The following is a 16,703-nucleotide window of genomic DNA, read 5'->3' as shown; positions in this document are numbered from 1 at the left end:
ATGAAAATAAAAAAAGAAGCAAACAATCTACTAAATTTTATCTTAACCAAATGCTCATGGTCTACTGATATTTGTCATGATATTAAAAAAGATATAAATACTTAAAATAGCTAAATATTATAATGAAATGTATAGAAGATTTACAAATACGATCCAAATATATGATTAAAAGCATGACTATATGAAAATAGATCATATTTCCTTATATTCTACTAAAACATACAAAAAGATTAAAATTCAATTATGTCTATTAAGAGCTACAGATTTCTTTTTTCAAACCACTTCAGATCACAAAAAAATCAATGACACGGAAAAGAGATAAAGAAGTGTAAAAATTTCTAATAATTTTGTCACCATGCAACATGCATTAATTTCACTTAAATGTATTAATGAAATATGCATTTCAATGTTAAGAAAAATTATTGAAAATCACGGTGCTTTTATATTATTTATAATTCGCAATTGATATAAATTACCACTATGGTAAAATTTAAATAAGATAAATTAAGTATGTGACATGGATTATTTGCAAATTTTTTCTATCCTTCATCGCAATGTGAGAGGTTTTTTTTTTTTTTTTTTTTTTGTGGTAATGATGATAGTGATGGAGATGAGGAGTAGGCATGTTTAGATATATTTGATAGCAGAATTTAGCTATCTAATGTCCTCTAATCTTTTCTCTAATTCTAACATTTTTAAAAAATTAAACAAGAAGTATATTTATGGTTTTGAAATTGCAGAAGGTTTTAAAAATGCAAATATCTGAAAAACATTTCAGCATTAAATTGAAACGTTATTGAACATGAAGATATTAAAAATCTTAATCAAAAATAACAAAGTCTTACATTTGTCTTTCTGGAGGCAAACTACCTGATGACAAAACTCTCTCAAACAATACTCTGGTATTATTGTCATCTAAAAATCAGAAAAAGAGATATGAGATTTAATACTAAAAACAACAAAAATGGTTGATCTTGATATTGTTTATAGTATACATAGGAAAAATTTGTTTTTATATTTTATGTAAAATAGTTATTTTACATAAAAGATTACATAAATTTATGTTATTAAATAATGAAGAACAATTACTTTTTATACAAAAAAAATATGAAAAATTCTATATGTATGAATACATTTCAATACAATAAAATTTTATTCTGATTGTTCATATATTTTAAAAGGATCAATAAAGAAATATAACTTTCCTTTTACACAATATTTTAAAGAAAAATTTTGCAGTTCAGTTTATTTAAAAATAAACAATACATTAATGAAATAAACAATCATTTCAAAAGCTAAAACATTTGAAATCCAACTTTAAATTACCATTCAAATGAGACAGGTAATCGATATAGGCTAAAATATAATCTGGATTATCCCCATATTTCTTCAGGCCAAGCTCAAATATTTTGAAAGCTACAGTCTTGTCCTACATAAAGAAAAATCAGTTAGCAAATAAAATTTTTAAAAAATTTTTAACTCAAACTATTTTAAATATAAAATTTTTCATGCAATGATAAAATAATATATTTCAATTTATTTCCTTCTAATACGATTTTTTTTAATTTAATCTTTTAATGAAATATAAAAAGTATTTATTTTATATTGATTCAAAATATTCATCATAATTTCTAATTTTTAGTTAAATAATAAATTAATTTAATTATTTTTAAAAAATGGCCAATAAATTTATTTTAATTAATTAATAACTAATAATAATTCATAACAATAATATTGTTCATATAAAATTAATATTATTTATTAAAAGTAATAATAAATAAATTAATAATTAAAATAATTTACTAACCTTAATTTTAATTAACCAATATTAAACAAAAATATTAATTCAAATATTAATTATATTGAATTATTTTTAATAATATATTTTTACTTAATGCAATAATAAAATAATATGCTTGTACTTTAAATAAATTTGTAAAAGTATACTTTGAAATTCATGAACAACAATCCATTAAAACCTTTCCAATAATTCACTGCAGTTAATTGATTTCTAGTTTTTTGCAGTTAATTATTGTAAGAAATATTTAGAATAATTTCCCATTGAATAATTACTTTGCTACAGTAGTATTCCATCCATGCTGCAGCAACAAAGACATGATATCTAGCTTTAGCATTTTCTCTAGTCTTTCTAAATATAGTCCTGGCTGCCTTGATACCTTCTGCTCTTCTGGCAAACTTCATATATTGTATGTATGCCTATAAGGAAGAGGAAGAAAAAAATAAAATAATTGTATCATTTCAGAAAATAATGCCATGTTAAAAATTATAATTTGTCATTTGATTACCCTATCTTACCTAAGTTTAACTTTTAATTAAAAAATACTGTTAAATATAAAATAAATAACAAAATAATTCAAAACACTTTTTTAATGTAATAAGATAATTTGCCATACATTTAACAAAAATATGAAATGACTAACAACTTACTAATGTAGGGTCAACATCTGGATTTTCAATAAACTTGTTGTAAATCTGATGAACTTTTTCGTATTTCATACGGCCCTAAAATGAATATAAACAATTTTATTTGCTGACAGCATTATAGCTATATTACTACAAATGAATTTGTTTTTGCACAAATAAAAAAAATAACTGATGAGAATATAGACTATAAATAAGAGCATATATCTTGTAAAGAATAAAGTCTAAAGCAATTATATAATTACCTCCTCAAAGTCAGCATATGCAAAATGGAGAAGCATATTTGTTTTAAGAAAGGTAGTTGTTGCTCTGTCATAAATAGCGCCAGCTTCTTCACTGAACAACTTACCAGCAGAAAGGTCCTATAAATAAAATATTTACCTTTAAAGACAAATGATTTTTTTAAAATTATTTTTTCCCCTTTATCATTACATTCTTAGCAAAAGTAAAATAAGAATACAGCACTAAAAAGATTTTCAAGTGTTTCGTATAAAAAATAGAACAGAAACAAAAAGGGAAATTCATGAATGCAATAAAATTATATAAGGCATTTGAGAATTATTTTGAGAAAAATTGAGAATTATTTTGTGGCATTTGAGAAAAAGCATTATATGCAGGAAGCAGGTTTTTTTCTCACTTTATGTCACATAAATATATATATATTGTAAAATAGTTATTCCTAAAATCCAATAAATAATACTATTGAATTTTGAAATGAAAGAATATCACAAAATAATTCTATAACTGTTCAAATACATGGAAGTAATTTCCTTTATTACTTGGATGTACAACATGCAAGCAAGATTTTCGCTTGGAATTTTATTAATTTTTGCAGAAAGATCAAAATATCATACTTAAGAACCCTTTACTATTATCATCCTTCCAGATTTTTAACTTATTTCTCTTATGTGTGCAATAATACTGAAATATCTTACAGTAAATATGATGGATATTACAGAAAAAAGAAATAAAAGATTTTGTATAATTGTAAAAAAAAATATATTTAAAATGAAAATAACATTAAGTTCTGAATTTTAGGAAGAATTTATACAGAAAAAAAGATATGAGGAATTTGTATTTACACTTCCTTATTTCTTACTCTGCTTGTACTTTTGTAACTCATTCAAAATTAATTTCCAAGACTCTTTTATTATATATATATATATATATATATATATATATATATATATATATATATATATATATATATATATATATATATATATATATATATGAAATTTTTTATTTTCAAAATAGATTCAATGCTTCAATATATCAATTGCATTATCTACATAAAACTATATAAGATATGAGATTTTCTATTAGAATGTGGTTGATTATTCATGGGGGGCGGGACAATTTGAAACTCGTCAAAACATGTTTTGAATATAAAAATATAAATAAATATATAAAATCAATATTTAATTCATATGATCCATATAAAATATTTTTATTTAAACTAACAATAGATTAAGAAAATAAATCTAAAGAATGCAATTTCTAAATAAAATTACGTGAAACATGAAATGTGTACCCAATTATATATTTATTTTTAGACTTCAGAAATAGCTATCAAAACACATATCAAATTTTTACTTACTCCTTTTTCAGTTAAAAGTTTGCTTGACTGTTCTAGAAACAAAGCAGCTTCATACCATATGTCAGGATGATGACCCAAACATAACAAACACTGCTCATAAGCAAACATAACTAAAAATAAACAATGTACAATTGAATTTCCTTTTTTAAATTAATATGAACATTCTAAATTAACAGTTTGATTTATAATAAATGAAGTATAAAATAACCTTAGCACTTATAAATTAATTTTATAACCAAAATTGCTTACAAATAATAATTGTTTGAGTATAAACATACCTCTTTTGGTAAGAGTAGCTTGGTCTTCTGTTCTTAATGGATTGCTCTTCTCCCATGCGATGTACTTTTTCCATAATTCAACCTATAAGGCATATAATATATCAAAAATGGTGCGATAAACCTTTTATTCAATCATTAATTAAAAATGATAATGATAAATATATAAACAATTCTGCAAACTAAAACTTTATTGAATTATGGGAAAAGTCAGTTACAAGAGATGTGAATTATGGAAAAAATTAAAAGAGATGTTATTTTTTTCTAGGTGCATTCAATAAATAAAAAATTAAAATTATCTCAGATTGTTCTTTCAATTAAAAATTCTCCTCAGATTCAAGCAGTTAAATATTCTACATTTTTTAATGCATAAAACATTAAAAAAACCCAATAAATGAAGCATAAGATAAAGTAGATGTTTCATTTTAAAAGTATACTGAAAATATACTTGGATATTTTTTTATTATATTTATGTCATGATTTGTGCATTTATAAATCGGAGAAGGAAAAAAGTATCTTCAGAAACCAAAGAATAATAATTAAATGCTGCTAAATCAATGAACAGAATTGAAGAATAAAATTTTAACTATTGGTTCCTTTACCATTATATATATATTTTTTTTATATTTTGTTTGTACAGTAGACTCCCCATTATCCGCACCTGCCGCAGTAAGTTTTTTTTTTTTTTTTGCTTCCAAACAAAGAGAAAATGCTTCCAAAGCAAGAAGCAAACTCAAATGACTGATTTCTTCAAAAAGGTGTAGTTTTACAGTTATGCTTTTGTAATTACATAATACATTACAGTATTAAAACAGTACATATGTATTACATTTTCTGTGTATCCTTGACGCCTCTCGTAAGTACAAAGCACTTTTCTGTTTTCATTAACAAAAAGCATTTTAGGTTAGTTTTGAGTGATATACTAAAATAGTAAACGTTAGTTAAACATTTCCTGCTGTTTATTTTACGTATTATTGTACAAAAAGTTGGTACTTTTCAAAGTTGGAATGACTGTTTTCTCTTTTGCTATATCCGTTTTTAGCTTTTTTCGGATTATCCGCGATTTTTGTTATCCGCGACGGCCGCGCCACCCAATTGCGCGGATAATCGGGAGTGTACTGTATTTATATAGCTTTCAATCATATACTTTAAGAGCATTACAACAATATTTGAAAAAAATATGAAAAGAAAAAATAATGCTTGAAAGCTGTTATTATTATTATTTTTTTTTTTTTTTCAAATGAATGTTTTCATTCTTTTCTACTCATTTTCTTTTATACTAGTCATTTTCTTTGAACATTACAAATTCTATAATAAAACCCAAAGAATTCAACAGAAGTCACATATTTTTAACTATATGTATACCACTCATTCCCTAAATTTTAAATTATTTAAAAAATCATATATAGTCAATAGTATTCTTTGCTTTTCTTTTATAGCAATTTTCACACATTAAATAAAGTGTTTAAAAAATTTGATTAAATTTAGTAATTTAAAATCCCAAAATATATGCTTTTTATTTCAAGCCAACTTTGCAAAATTTTTTATAACTTACTTGTTTAATTTCTTCTGGCAGCCCTTGAGGCGGAGTGGAAGGGGCATTACGGTTGAGACCTCTAGTGACAGCTTCATACTCCTTTGCAACTCTGCGAGCATTCATATAATCCCTACTTCGATCTTGAATCATTTTATCAGCAATAATTGGGTTTATACTCTGAAAAATAATCAGCAAATGATTTTTTTCTTATATTTATTATGATATTTTTTTTTCTTAGAAATGATTCAAAGCCCAAAAATCATAGAATTTTTGCAAAATTATTGGGTTTATTTGCTTACACTCTAAAATGAAGAAAAACTTTTTGAAACTATAACATTTTATTAAAATAATTCATAATAAACTTATCTTGAAATTATAAATTTTTCTTCATTTAAAATATTTTTAAGTTATAAATAACAATTCTTTTAAACTATAATTATGAAAATAATAATTTTTACTTTGGTAATTTTTATACTAATTCTAAAATAAATTATATATGTTTATTTAATAAAAATTTATTCATTAATTCAAATAATATATAAAATCGAAAATATAAACAGCAGTATATTGTAGATGAATAAAACATTCAAATGAAAATTTAGAAGTTTTTATTTTATCTGACATGCATTCTAAGGGAAAACTGGGAATTCAAATATTATATACATCAACTCTTAAACATTTATGCAACTTAAATTTAAAAAAAAAAAAAAAAATTGGATATAGGAGATTTCTTTATTAAATTTTTTTCTTATTTTCACTAACAATGTTTTTTAAAAAAAAAAAAATGAGTAAATAACTAACTAATATTAAGCATCTTTTAAGTGCTTCAAAACCCAATTTTTATTGAGAATGTTTCAAAGGAAATACTGAAGAAAACATGGCAGTTGTCTTTATTTTGCTCTCAATAAACATAACAATAAATTTAATTTGCTATTTTTTTACTATAAAAATTTCAGTATAATTGTAATTGATATTTAAAATAAATTACATGTATCAATAAATAAATTTTACACTGAGAATTTACATCTCTTAGTTCTTTTAAAATTTTATTTAATTAGCCTCCTCCCTTTATGTATTACCAAATATTATAAAGATGCTGAACAAGCATAAAATAAAGTTATAATTTCTTTTAATTGATTGCTATGAGATTTTTAATATATAGGAAAAAATTACTGTTATTCTTTGATTATCTTGACATTGAGAATTTCTTCAATTACTTTATTTATTTGTTTAAAACAAAAATTTCCAAAAAAATCCAAACAATTCAAAATTGCACAAAATAAAAACCAATACACTTTGAAAAACTTGGTTGGCTGTAATTTAACATGTGTCTAATTTTTACCTAATACAAACCACAGCAGTTAAATATAAGACCCTTTTTTTAATGCATTATCTAAAAATTTTCTTTATCGCATTAATATGCTAATAAATTTGACAACAAATAAAGTAACGAACATTACACAGAACAAAGGACATGCCTTATGTAATGTATATTCAAAAGAAAACTTTTTGTGGTCATATGATCAAAAGCTACTAAAATACTCACATCAAAGCAAAACACTATATATTTAAATTTAATGATACTTACAAGCAAAAAAGAAAAATTCCTCTTTACAAAAGATGCTCTCTAACAGAGTGCAAAACAGTCACATTTAAAAAATAGCCAGCACCAGGATAACAGTCCCGAAGCAGAGCAGTCTTTGGGTCAAAGAACTGGTATATTCAGAAAAAGTTGCCATGCTTCAGCAATGAACTGGCTGGTTTACTGGCAAAATTTAGCAGTAATTTCAGCTTCTTACAGCAGTAAAACACAACAGAAGCAATTAGAAATTTCTTTAAAAAAATCATGAAACTGCTTTGCAATTTCTTGAAACGTATGTATTCACTCTGAACAGATAGTAGCCAGAAAAAAATTGTAACATCCATAAGTCCCAAAATTAAGCTAACCTCACCAAGACAGTTTTAATTAATACATATAAAGCATTATTATAGAAATTTTACTAAATGTAAGGAATAAATTAATTCTAAAAGTAGGCAATAAAATAAATCTTTTCCTTACTTAATAATATAATAAAAGAAGCAAAAATTCCTTTAAAATATAAAAAGATTCTACCTTTATATAAATATAACAATATCCACAAAGTAATCATTAAATTAAAAATAAAACTCCATTACAATAATGTTTAAAAAATATGTGAAAACAATTTTTTTGCAAGATATTTTAATTCAAAAAATATGTTTATCCTGCATTGCAATATTAGAAACTTTCCTAAAAAGTTTTACTGGAAAAATTATATTGTCTAATGAAAAAAAACAATGTTTTAATATTTTCTGAGCAGTTAATAATTGCCTATGTGAAAAAGTGAAAACATCTATTGTTAAAGTTGAAAATGTTCATCTCTTAATCCAGTGATTAATTAATGGACAACTTGCTATCTATACCACATACTCAAAACTGAAAGTCCCTACTTTTGGGCAAACCACAAAAGTAGCAAACTAAAATATTGTGTATTAGTTTCTTTAATGAATCAATTCTAATTACTTACTTCTTCATCATCATGTCATAGATGAATTTAAGTGACTAATTATTGTTTTAAATTCTAAAACTTGTACTTACTTGTTCATAAGCAACATAATCTTTCCACAATTGTTCAATGTTTGTCATTGGATTTACAATTCCTCTTTGGTATACTTTTCTCACAGCAGTAATTCTTTGATTTTCAGCATAACTTCCAACAGCCTCTCTGATGAAGAAAATGAAATGTAGGATGTTATCAAATTAATGCAACATTTCAGCAATGAAAGAAAGGGAGAAGAAATGCATTAATGTACTGTTAATTTTTTATAAACAAAATAAATATGATTGATAATCTATATTTTTAAATCTAAGTATACTTCAGTCAATCAAATTATTATTCTACATTTCAATGTATCAGAAAAGTATTAGTTTGTAAGTTCAAAACCTCTTACTGGATCTTTTTTTTTTTTTTTCTAATTTTATTTTCATTTAAAGAATTAAGAAAGTTTAGTTAGTCACTTAAATCTTAATAGATTTTAAATTCACAATCTATTCTTAAATGTTAACGATTTGCATATTTTTGATTTGTAAATTAACTAGTGACAACATTATCCATTTCTAATACAATAATTCACTTTATAAATACTAAATGTATAAATTAAATGTATTATTACTCAATTTCCTGTACTCTTAAAAGAGAAATGATGGCAATAGTATTCAGAAAAGTACTTTAAAATAAATTATTTATTAAATGTTTACCTAAAAAGAAATAGAAATGTTTGTATCATCATAAGTTTTAAATCAGTATTTGGGCTGGGACAACTATTGCTGCCCCTCTCCGCTACTTATTTATAATTTCATTCCATTCCATGAAGCTAATCCATCTCTCAAGTAATCACCTCGCAGACAATTTTATTCGCCTTAAATAATCACCCACTGAATAATGATTGGATAGATTTATTGCTAATAAAGGAAGACCATAACTATAACCTTAAGGGTAGTGGTAAGAGACTATATATCTTAATTTTAAAAAAAGTGAAAAGCTCTTTTTGGTTTTTTTTATCAAAATTTGCCCTTTTATACACTTACTTACTCTTTAAAGAGAACATTTGAAATTTCATTTAGCCTGTAATCTAATAACTAAAAATAAATTCAAAGGAATTTTCAGATAATTATCAATAATTGTGCCTTTTTCTAATTTCCTTCAAGATTTTTACATAATAAAAATTATTTAATTGTCCATTTCCCTTCAATAACAAAATTTAAAAATTGGATTATTTTTAGTAATACTAATTAAATAAGGCATACTTACACATTCTTTAAAAAGATGATATAATCATTCCATATGGGATATGATGCTATGTCCATACCCATTTTGTCCAATGCAAAATCATAAGCTTGGGCCATCTTTTCCCTAACAAATGAAGTAAAAAGTATATATATAAGCAATTTTTAAATTAATAACATTTTCCCAAAATAAATTATTATGCAACAGTATTTAAATAAAATGAAACAGTAAAAAATACATTAATATTTTAAATACCTTTGGCTTCAGAATAATACTTACCGATATGAAGGCAATGCTCCTTTGGTCTCTTTTACATAATTAAGATAAGATCTCCATAGTTCGATGTTTAAAACTTTTACGAGACAGCGAGTAAACAACTGCAATAAATAAAATAAAAATATTTAAATTATAAAATATATTAATAAAAAATATTAAATTATAAAATATATTAATAAAAAATATTAAATTATAAAATATAAAAAATATTAAAAAATTATAAATAAAAAAATATTTAAGAGAAAACAAAACAAAAAAATGTCTGGCATTTATAAAAAAAATAAGATGAAGGGTTTCATTAAATGCAACAAGAAAATGCATATTTCATAAACATAATGATTCCTTTCTTAAAACTATACTAATACAAATATTTTAAGGAATATAAGTACCTTTTCAACTCGTTCATAATTTCTTGATTTCATCTGAAACGAAAAAGAAGATTTCATCTGAAATATTAAATAAAAATTAGAAAATTATATAAATTTAATAAAATTATATAAATAATAATAAATAAAATTATATAAATGCATTAGTTTTATTGTATACTAGCCGCCTTTGGCGACTAGCTGATGAGATGGGATAAAGGCTTGCTTAAAATTTCAATTAAATATCTAATATAACTTGGCCTCAATGGCTTCCTCTGAAAAATATTTTTAAACTTTAAATTTTGATACATATATTACTCATATTATTTAAGAAGCTTACACCATTCTGTTCATTTTTCGATGCATATTCCTAGCTTTTTGTCTATATCTTTGTGCACTCAATTATATCACAAGAAAGAGTAGCAGCATTTAAAAAAAATTTTCACCGTTACTTAATTCTGAAGCTTAACTTTACTTAAAAGTGTAAAAATATTTCTAAAAAATTTATTAAAAGCATATCTTATACTGAAATATACTGACGTTTCACCTCAACGAATAATAAAGGATATTATATTTATTATTATAATTTATTTATTATTATATTATTATTTATTATTATTATATTATATTTATTAAAGGATATTATGTTTATTATTATACCTAAAAATTATTATCATAGTCTCTCTCTTTCTGTGTATGTACGTGCGCGCGTACGTGTGTGTTGTAGAATGACAGGCCAGACCATTGACTTAAAGTTAGTAAACTTAAAGGATAAAAATGTAAATTTAGAAAGGGTTTTTTTTTAAAATCTTAATTAAATTTCAGTTAATAAAAATCAAATAAAATTTCGGCTTTTTTTTTTTTTTTTTTTTTTGCTATAATTTTCGAAAATATTATAGAACAAAAATGAGTTCACAATATCTTAAAATTCAAAAAGTTACTTTTCAATTATATTAATTTTATGTGGTATAATTTTATTTCAATTTTTATGCTTTATTTATTGCTGATCAAGATGTGTAGATTTGGCTTATTTTGTCATGTTAAATAAATTTCAGTATAAATAATCTTTTTTTTTTTTTTTTTTTTTTTTTTGTCTGTTAAAACAATATTTTGCTGAGGAAGTTATTAAGATCAAATTAAAAAAAAAAATAATAGCTACCATTAATCCTAGCGAAACAACTGATCGCTAAAAGCGGCTAGTGAGAAAATAAATCGAATATTCACAACTTAATCATCAAAAATGAGGGAAAAAAGAAAGGATAAAATAATAGTAGCAATAATGAAAATTATATAAATTTCGATTCAGCAATGAAATGTGTTGTAATATAATAAGTCTTAAAAAAATTTTTAACGAAAATTAATTTTTTAAAAATAAAAAAGACATATACGACAAAAAAAAGACTGATATTTGAAAAGATGATTTTTTGAATTTTAAGATGATGCAAAAATAAGTTGAACAAGTTTTTTGTTGTTGATTTCTAATATAATATATCGCATTGAAGTTCTTTTGAATTCTAAAATGTATCATAGTTTTGAGCGTAAATTTCTGGAAGTTATTGCAAAAAACGTCAAAATTACATTCAATTTTTATTTAATCAAAAAAAAATTTAAAATCACTTCGAGGTATACATTTCTAATCTTCAAAATATATATGTACCAGGTTTACCAGCTCTAGGTCAAACAATTTAGTCTGTGGAGCGTCAATACACGCTCCTTTTTACTGTAATCGAAATTTAAAAAAAAAAAAAAAAAAAAAAAAGAACAATAAAAATATTACCGAAACAAAATACTCCTATACAATTCTAAGTATTTTCGTAAAATTTCATTTCCAAATTAATTTTTTGACCCAAACACTCCCTTCCCGTTACTTAACGTATACTTTTCATTGGAAAAATTTAGAAAAATTAGATTATAAAAAATTTTAATGCATGTCTTTTAAATCTCTTTCAATATTTTTGACATATTGCTAAATTCCAGAAAAATCCTGAAACAAGAAAGAGCAAAAATTTTAGCAATCCAAATTGTTTAAAAATAAATGCCATAATAGAAAATTCTTTAATAAGGACATTTAGCGATTAGCCTGTTTGACAGTACTATTAAAAAATTTTCATTGTCTTTGTTTATTTAGTTAGTTTTCGTCCTTAACTTAAAGTTTTTTCAAATTAATTGTGCAGACGCAAATCAATTTCACTTCTTTCAAGCAGTTTTTCCATATAACAAAGATGTTATAAAATATCGAAAAATACAAGTCCTAATCGACAAATGGCTAATTTTTCAGGCTGATTAACAAATCGAACTTGCCATTAGTCGGATTTATATTTATTAAACACCATTTTTATTCAAATGAGATATAAAATGTGCACTTAAAATATATTTTAAAAATTAATCTATGTATCTAAGATGTGTATTCTATTGTATATTCTGTAATATATATATATATATATAGATTAAAATGACATTTTATTTTCAAATTTATTTTTTGTAGTTCTCATTACCGATTTTTGTATACCATATAGATTGCAAATCGAAAAGAAGGGGTATATAAAAAATGCAACATTCTTACATTTGCTTTAAATAATTATAATGATCTGATGGTTTCATTTTAATATAAAATAAGTTGACAAATTTTCTAAGTTGAAATTTTTTTCTCTAACAAGGACCACTGATTATATCCTGATATTTAATTTAAACTATTTTTATCATACCCTTTATCCCATTTATTTGTGGATCGTGTTTGGTAAGCGAACCCATACCTAACAGATCGTCTAGTGTCGCCATCTAGTGATCTCTTCTGAAGCATGTGGCTCTTTATTCTATTCCAAATTTCTCTTATAAATTGTGAAAATACAATAAAAGTAATAAAATAAAATTTTTTAGTTTAATATAATGTGAAAATCAAAAATTAATTGCCTATTAAAAAAACTATACATCTTTGTTCCTTTTCCATCCCTATTGTCTTCACAATCACACCTTCACCCCCTTCATTCCCCTTTTTGCTCAGAACATAACTGATGGCGTACGATAGATTTGTGAAGGTATATAGTTTGTAAAGTATTTCAGTTCGACTTGTTCGAAATTTCATTTTACCATATGACGGTAACTGTTAAAAAAAATCAGTTAATTTGAAAGGAATTTATCTGTAGCTAAAATTATTTTAAGGAAATAATAAATGATTAGTAAATATCATTATGATTCTTAATGATCTGTTCAAATCACTCAGTAATACAAAAAAAAAAGTTTGATTTTTTTAACCAATTAACGTAGGGGGAAAACACTTGCACTCGGATATTTCATTTCGAGTGAAATGTCTCCCCTCAGTCTAAATATAATATCAGAAAATCTAGAACCACGAATCAATTATTTAAAAATTAGTATATCGTCCGTTTTTTCCAAAATAGAATTTCTGAAAAAAAAAATTATTAACGGAATGATTGAGCAAGACTGAGCAAAATGACCCAAACTGAGAGGGTTTATTGAGTTCGTCAAACAGTTGTAGTAGTGTACAGCACAAGGTGGAATAAACAGGACGATTAAAATGAATAATTCCTTCATTACAACATTGTAAACTATTTGCCATAACATTTTAAATACAACACGATGCATAACACACATAAAAAAACATATCAATTTCGTATAAGAGGCTATTTTTACTTTCTCGCATTCGTAGTATAGAGAAAGTATAGTAATCATAAAAAAATTCGAACTCGAGAGTTTGACTTTTAGACCTCCCTTTCAGAAAAACACAGTTTTTTGGAAAATGTCCGTCTGTGACAATGATGATTCAAAGACACTTTCAGCTAGACGGTTGAAATTTGGTGTGCGGTCTTTTCTGACGCCCCGAGTTCGAAAAATACATTTCTAGAAAATGTCTGTTTGAGACAATAATAACTAGAAAACGATTTGAGCTAGATGGTTGAAATTTGGTGTACGGTCCTTACACCAAATTTGCAGATTTCTACCAATTTTTGTGTAAAATCTGTTAGGAGGAAGCCTGTCTGTCCGGCTGTTCGAATATAAGTTAACACGATCATTACAAAACGAAGAAAGCTAGATAGATAAAATTCGGTGCATAGGTTTAACGTCTATAGTGTAGATATCTGCCAAATTTAACTACGGGTTTACTGTCGATTGTCCTATATTTTCAGAAACATGTAAATATGATAGCTCAAAAAGGCATTGACTTAAATATATCAAATTTGGTACGGGATTTTGTATTTGGTATGGGATAATGCAGTTTTGTGTCAAATTTTTGTTTCAATCGGTTGAGAAAAAAGTGTCTAAAACAAAAGTTTGATTTTTAAATACTGTTAACCGCATGCTAGGGATTAATCGCCATAAACTCGCCACGAATGACGTGATAGATTCAGTGAAAATGCTAAATTCACGGCAAAAGTTAATAACTTTTGTAAGCCAGAGCCGTTTAAAGTGTTCTCTAGCATGGCAAATTTATTAGACAGTATGCGAGAAAGTTTTGTAGAGACCATTCCCACTGTGGGTCCTCCCCCAACCCCACATTATTCTGCGAAATGTTTGAATAGGAATACAAAAACTATAAACACCCGCTATCAAAAATATTGCAAGGATGGGCAGAAAACGCAAGCCATCCATCCGTGTAACCATTTCGCATGCAGGTGTGGATGAAGATTCCATTGTGTAAGGGTTGCGCACTCAAAAAAAATGACTGATAAAAAGAAAGAAAGTCTGATATTCTAAAATATATAATTTGATAATTTTATAAAAGTATGAGTAGTAAAGTTATGAATAGTAAAATTCGATACTACTTCGGGCGGGGCATTAAAATCGATCAAATATCAACTATGAAGCCCGGGATTGTCAATAGCGCTAAAACAATCACCGTTGGTTATCCCGTGTCCCATTATAACAACTTGTCACGTTTTTGCTAACAGTAATCGTGTTAGCAAAATAACAAGATGTTATAATAATTAGTTTTGTATAGATTTAATACAATTTTACTTAATGCGGTGCAATCACTTTTGGACCGCATCGTTCAATACGAAACACTTTTGCACAGCATCAATACGAAATTAATATTCTCATTGACTCAGTTATCATGAAAATTCAATCAGACGGAGTAGGCTCATATGGGTGGATCTATGACAGAAGACTTTTATTGAAACTAATGGGAGCGGTCTCTCCGAAACTTTCTCGCATACTCTGTAATAAATGTACATGTACATTTTTAACAGCATGGTTTTGATGCACAACAGGAAAGAGCCTATAAATGTGCGATCTTTGTTGATTAACCGCTAGAATACGCAAGTATAAGACACCAGATGTACATTTTTTAAACATTTTTTTAGAAGAAAGAATTATAGTCACAAAAACACATACTGAATTTCATATATTTGAGACATTACGGTTTTGAATCATCGCGCTTTATATGCTTGTGAAAGTATGGACCGACAGACGGTGAACTTATTGATGGATATGATCCCAAATTTGATATTTATCTACATTTACTACGGGTACTATATCCACAGAGGTGCACCAAATATATTATTAACCAACTAATCATACGTAAGATCTGAAGCGCTTAGAACACGGATATATAAATAAAAAATTCAATATATTAAGCGACTGATTTCTATTTTACAAAAAATATAACTGCGCAATTTACAAATTTTATTTAATTTACAACAAGAAACACCGCGGAAGTATGCACGAGATAAACAATTATGTCTCTCTAAGATGAAGTGCAAGATTTCATTTATTTCCGTAAGAGATGATGACAGATGAGATGATTATGTATAGATGAGAGTATTTTATCAATATTGGGAACAGAGAATGAAAATATGTATTGGTGGATTGTAACCAATAAATCAGAAATGGGCATTCATCAAAAAAAAATTTGTGAATGTGAGTAGGGATGACAAATATTTTAAGAGCGGTTATTACGTAACCAATATCAAAAAGTCACAAATACAAGTGATCAATACTTTTCAAAGAGGGGTGTGATTCAAATCCTTGATACGATCTTCGATCTTACTGATGATATTTCGATTACAGGTTTTGGATCACGATAGAAAATAACAATCGATACGATATCACTGAAATTTGCCGGAGCGGTGACTTCACTGGAAAGTAACAATCGATACGATCTGTGCAATGGAAGCTCTCGAAAGAAATCTATGATTGGATTGAAAAGTGAACGGAACCGGTTATTGGAATTATCGTATCGTATCATTGAATAGCATATCACTGAAATTTATCGGAGCAGTGATTTCACCAGAAAGTGCGAGGCTTCACTGGAAAGTGCGAAGTCACCGCTCCACTTTACGGGAGTGACCGATATTCGTATTTGATGATGCACTATTTCATACAAATAATTTTTAATTGCTCGTGACATGATTGACTTTGATTACATGTATTCTGGCGCCATCT

At 25.7% G+C, this 16,703-nt stretch overlaps 1 protein-coding gene across 2 annotated transcripts in view; it reads right to left on the bottom strand.

Moving 5' to 3' along the window:
• Positions 1 to 16,703, bottom strand: part of LOC129971202 (cleavage stimulation factor subunit 3-like) — a 64,083-nt gene that overhangs the window by 8,761 nt on the left and 38,619 nt on the right. The window contains exons 4-15 of one of the 2 annotated variants that reach the window (XM_056084773.1): positions 10,326 to 10,382; positions 9,940 to 10,037; positions 9,685 to 9,786; positions 8,472 to 8,598; positions 5,873 to 6,031; positions 4,321 to 4,402; positions 4,043 to 4,152; positions 2,688 to 2,804; positions 2,449 to 2,523; positions 2,074 to 2,217; positions 1,327 to 1,429; positions 846 to 915 (exon numbers count right to left, since the gene is read on the bottom strand). In XM_056084773.1, the coding sequence (XP_055940748.1) occupies positions 846 to 915; positions 1,327 to 1,429; positions 2,074 to 2,217; positions 2,449 to 2,523; positions 2,688 to 2,804; positions 4,043 to 4,152; positions 4,321 to 4,402; positions 5,873 to 6,031; positions 8,472 to 8,598; positions 9,685 to 9,786; positions 9,940 to 10,037; positions 10,326 to 10,382 (1,244 nt within the window). The remainder of the gene's footprint in view (positions 1 to 845; positions 916 to 1,326; positions 1,430 to 2,073; positions 2,218 to 2,448; positions 2,524 to 2,687; positions 2,805 to 4,042; positions 4,153 to 4,320; positions 4,403 to 5,872; positions 6,032 to 8,471; positions 8,599 to 9,684; positions 9,787 to 9,939; positions 10,038 to 10,325; positions 10,383 to 16,703) is intronic. The other variant, XM_056084774.1, reaches the window with a different exon arrangement.

This window comes from Argiope bruennichi, chromosome 6, assembly GCF_947563725.1.
Source record: "Argiope bruennichi chromosome 6, qqArgBrue1.1, whole genome shotgun sequence".
In the NCBI taxonomy this organism is placed as follows: Eukaryota; Metazoa; Arthropoda; class Arachnida; order Araneae; family Araneidae; genus Argiope; species Argiope bruennichi.
Note: the sequence above shows the minus strand (reverse complement) of the source record. Positions and strands in the feature narration are given on the sequence as shown.